Source organism: Solanum tuberosum, unplaced genomic scaffold (assembly GCF_000226075.1).
Source record: "Solanum tuberosum cultivar DM 1-3 516 R44 unplaced genomic scaffold, SolTub_3.0 scf00030, whole genome shotgun sequence".
Classification (NCBI taxonomy): domain Eukaryota; kingdom Viridiplantae; phylum Streptophyta; class Magnoliopsida; order Solanales; family Solanaceae; genus Solanum; species Solanum tuberosum.
In genome coordinates, this window is record NW_006238956.1 from 500,401 (window position 1) to 504,769 (window position 4,369).

The 4,369-nt window shown below is 33.4% G+C and overlaps 1 protein-coding gene across 1 annotated transcript; it reads left to right on the forward strand.

Moving 5' to 3' along the window:
* Nucleotides 1-763: 763 nt before the first annotated feature.
* On the forward strand, nucleotides 764-1,981 carry LOC102592405 (F-box protein CPR30-like). The gene has a single exon (XM_006341820.1). The coding sequence runs from the start codon at nucleotides 764-766 to the stop codon at nucleotides 1,979-1,981; it is 1,218 nt and encodes a 405-aa protein (XP_006341882.1).
* Nucleotides 1,982-4,369: the final 2,388 nt, after the last annotated feature.

The following is a 4,369-nucleotide window of genomic DNA, read 5'->3' on the forward strand; positions in this document are numbered from 1 at the left end:
ACAACACAAGGGATACAATAGTTTGAAGGGACACAAGAGTTGAATAAGTGGATATGGGTAAAGTCTCCCAACTATATTTGAAAATGAATTGGTTATCCATAAAGAGAAAGAAAGTTTTCTTCTAGTTCCGCTTCTTGCTCTTTCAATTCAGAAAGACTTGTTGGAAATCGCCGGTTGGGTTTGTCCGATTTAAAGGTAAAGATAAAATAGGGATTAAAAAAGCTAAAAGTGCAGAGAAAAACATAAAAGTAAATTCCTTAATTTTAAGGATGCCACGAAGGTGGACCTAGAATTTTCTTATATGTTAGACATTATCGTGACTCGAGTTTTCTGATCGTGACGACTAATAAATATCAAAAAGGAGAAGACAAAGTAGTAGTTGATGTAGTAATTTAGTGATAATGTTTATATTACAGAAAGAAAAACTTTTTTTGATTTGTTAAAATGAATAAGTACAAGGAAAAATTATTATAAGTTCTTTGCATAATGAAACTGAATAGATAATTAACAAGCACTTTTTTTTTGAAGTGACGTGGCTCAAAATTCAAATAATTAGCCACAAATTGTGGCCCACAATGGTACTTCATAGAATTCTTTTTTGAAACGAAAGATGATGCATTGAGAAAACTTTAGAACCACAAAAATGCATGTTTAAAGGATAATTTGTTGGGGATCTTAATGTGAGAGAAATTATGTGTTTGGATCCCACACAAATAAGGCAGGAAAGTCTCTGAAAAACATAATTCAATGAAGAAAATGTAAGATGGCGGGTGGAATAATGAAGAAATTGCCTGAAGATATAATTGTTTATGTACTTTCAAGATTTCCTGTTAAATCGCTTATGCGATTAAAAAGCATCTCTAAATCATGGTACATTCTTATAGATTCGTCCAGTTTCACGCATTTACATCTTAATCATATAAATAATGAATTCATTCTACTTACGTGCTCTGTCTACGAAGAGGAGTATGAAAAATTTAAAACTGACATGTCGTTTCTCTCCAATGATAGTAATGATAATCTTAACCCTTTTAATCAAGATTTTCAAGATTGTGATGTGTCAGAGCTAACTGCTGCTTTTAGTAGTAATTTTGATGAATTTATTGGTCCTAGCCATGGTTTGATTGCCTTGGTGGGTTCGATTGACACGGTCATATTTAATCCAACTACTAGACATTATAGGGTTCTCCCTCCCAGTCCTTTTGATTGTCCAGAAGGTTTTTATCATGACATTAATGGCTTGGGATTTGGCTTTGACCCAATGTTGAATGACTATAAAGTTGTTAGAATTTCAAAGGTTTACACGGATCCTTACAAATATTCATATCATAGTATTAGGGAGAAAAAAGTCGAGGTGTATGATATGTGGGTAGATTCGTGGAGAGAATTAGATATTTTGGATCAACAGTTACCTGGTATCTATTGGTTACCGTGTTCCCAGAAGTTTTACAAGGGTTCCTGTCATTGGTTTACAAATACTACAGATGATAATAGCGTTGCAGTTTTTTGTTTCGATATAACAACAGAGACTTTTCGCATTATGAATATGCCGGATTGTTGTCACTTCTTTTATGGACCACGTTATGGGCTCGTAATCTTAATTGAATGTCTTACATTAATTTGCTACCACGACAGAGAACCACAAGTTGATCCATCAGAAGATATGATAGATATTTGGATAATGAAGGAATATGGTGTATCTGAGTCCTGGATTAAGAAATACACAATTCAACCTCTCCCAATTGAATATCCGTTAGCAGGTTGGAAAGACTATTTGTTGTATTTTCAAAGCACACGTGGTCTTCTGATTTCTTATAATCTTCATTCCGATGAGGTCAAGGAATTAATTTTACATGGTTTTTCTGGAACTTTGAGAGTTGTAGTTTACACGGAAAGCTTGATCCAAATTCCAAGAGGAAGAGATCATAGTAGACAAGTTAAACATTTTCATAGAACGTATAACTCTTCTACTGTGACTTGAGGATATTTTCTACAATAATTTTTTCGCGGTGATCTACACAGTGTTTTTTTAAAAGTACCATGTTTATACGGTAGAAAATTTTATAGGATTCTACAAGACATGTTCAATTCAAGTTGGGTCTCTACAAGGTGTGTTTAATTTCAATTAAAATTTTTGGAAGCTACTCAACCCTAAAACCGTAGTTCATGCCTATAAAAAGGGTACTATATTCCCTTTCAGAGATATCTAAACTATTATGACAGAAGATTCAAGGGAGTAACAGAATTGTATGCGCACTATTATCAATAAAATATTTATATTATTTAAATTTTTTTTGTGTGGTTGATATATTTCTCATATGCTTAAAATTTATTGAAAACACGCACAGACATATATTTATTTTTTCTACTATTGTAGAAAAGGCTTGTTTAACATATTTGCTTAATGTCCTTTAATTCAAATCTTAAGAGTATCTTTGTCTTTTTAATACTTCATTCTAGCATACGTGTTTTGTAGAGGTACTTCGAATGTACACGCCATTATTTATGTGTCTGGTTTTACTTTCTACTTTTTCCTTCACTACTCTCTACTCCTTGGAAGATTTTGGTACAGAAAATATCTTCTCCTTTTATCACTATTCATCTCAGGTAAATATCCTTCAACTCGTTTCTTTGATTTTTTCTGACATTTTGTTTATCCCAAAACAATGATGGTTGTTTTTTCTTCTTATAGATGTAATTGTTAAGCTTATGTTTGAAGGAAGATTTACAATAGGCTCTTTAATATGCAATCATCAATTTTATCTTTTGTTGATGAAATTTGATCCTGTCTTTATATTTCCTTCTTTTCTTTTTCGGTTTGTTGTTTTTCAATTTTGTTTGAATTTGGGAGTGTACAATTTTACTCTGATTCCGGCTCTAGATTACGAACCGCATTCTCCTTCCTTCTTTTATCTCCTTGATCAGTAACGGTTCAATAACTATGTTGTGCTCCATTCTCCTAATGCTATTAAATGTCAAGAAGTTGTCGAGAAATCATACTGTCTTTATTACAACATAATCATTATATTCATTCTTTCTTCCTTCTTAATATTTTTTCTTCTAAAAATTACTTGTTTAATACTATGCTAAATAAAAGAAGACTTACAAAGAGAAAAAAATTTGGACGAGTAAATAGACAAGAGACGCAACTTTCCTCTTTCAAATTCAATAACATGATCTGCATCAATTTAGGAGTTAGCTCAGTAGTTGAATGCAATCATTTTGAATTTTGCTGCAGTTGGGTGAGTGAATGAGTAAATTAACATTATATCTTACTTTTGTTGGCACAAGAGATGAACAAACATAATACAATAAGAAGAAAAGCAGAGAGAAACTTGAGTATTTCTTATTTCTCATAAAACTAGCGTACAAGATTATAAATAGCACTTGGAAAACAACAAACTAAGAGAGAAAACAGGGCACTATCCCATGACTTGCTAATTGACTAACTGCAACTAAATTAGGACTCCTAATGCTAATAAACTGAATACGTAAAAGGCTCCTAAAAATACTGACAGTAACTTAGTGACTTTTGAATCAGTCAAATAACACTTCCCCTTGATTCAAAATCACACACTCCCAACTGCAACCTGAAAAATTCACGCTTAGCCTGAGGAAGAGACTTCATAAATATATTCGCTGCTTGCTCGTTTGTGCCACATAATTTCAACACTATTCTTCCATCAGCTAGCAATGCCCGGATGAAGTGATATTGCACATCAATGTGCTTGGTTCTCCCATGAAAAGAGGGATTCTTAGCCATAGCAATTCCTGATTTGCTATCAGAAAAAATCTCAGTAGACTCCTTTTGCTCGTAACTAAAATCTGCAAGTAGTTTTCGGAGCGATAAAGCTTGTCGTGCTGCTAAACTTGCTTAGCTGTATACTCCGCCTCAGACGTTGACATATCTACTGTCTCTTGCTTCTTTGAACTCCATGTCACTGCTCCAGAACCAAAGCTAAAACAACTACCAGAAGTGCTTTTTTGATCGTCCTAACAGCCTGCATAAACACTATCTGTATAGCCAACCAATATGAAATTTGATACTTTAGAATACCAAATACCAAAGTCCGTCGTTCCAGCAACATAGCGAAGAATTCTTTTTGTCAGCACTTAAATGTTGCTTTGTCGGACTCTGCAAAAATCTGGACACAACACTAACAGAAAAAACAATGTTAGGTCTAGTGTGCATTAGATAATTTAAGCCACCAACTAGACTTCTGAACAATCTCGGATTTGCTTTCTCAGTTCCATCTGCACGCTGCAACTTCTCATTGATATTCATAGGTGTAGTTGCTGTTTCACAATTCATCATATGAAATTTTTCCAAAAGATCCTTTGCATAATTCTTTTGAGAAATAAAAATTCC

Coding starts and splice junctions, on each gene's coding strand:
- LOC102592405 (XM_006341820.1), top strand. CDS start 764: ATGGCGGGTGGAATAATGAAGAAATTGCCTGAAGATATAATTGTTTAT.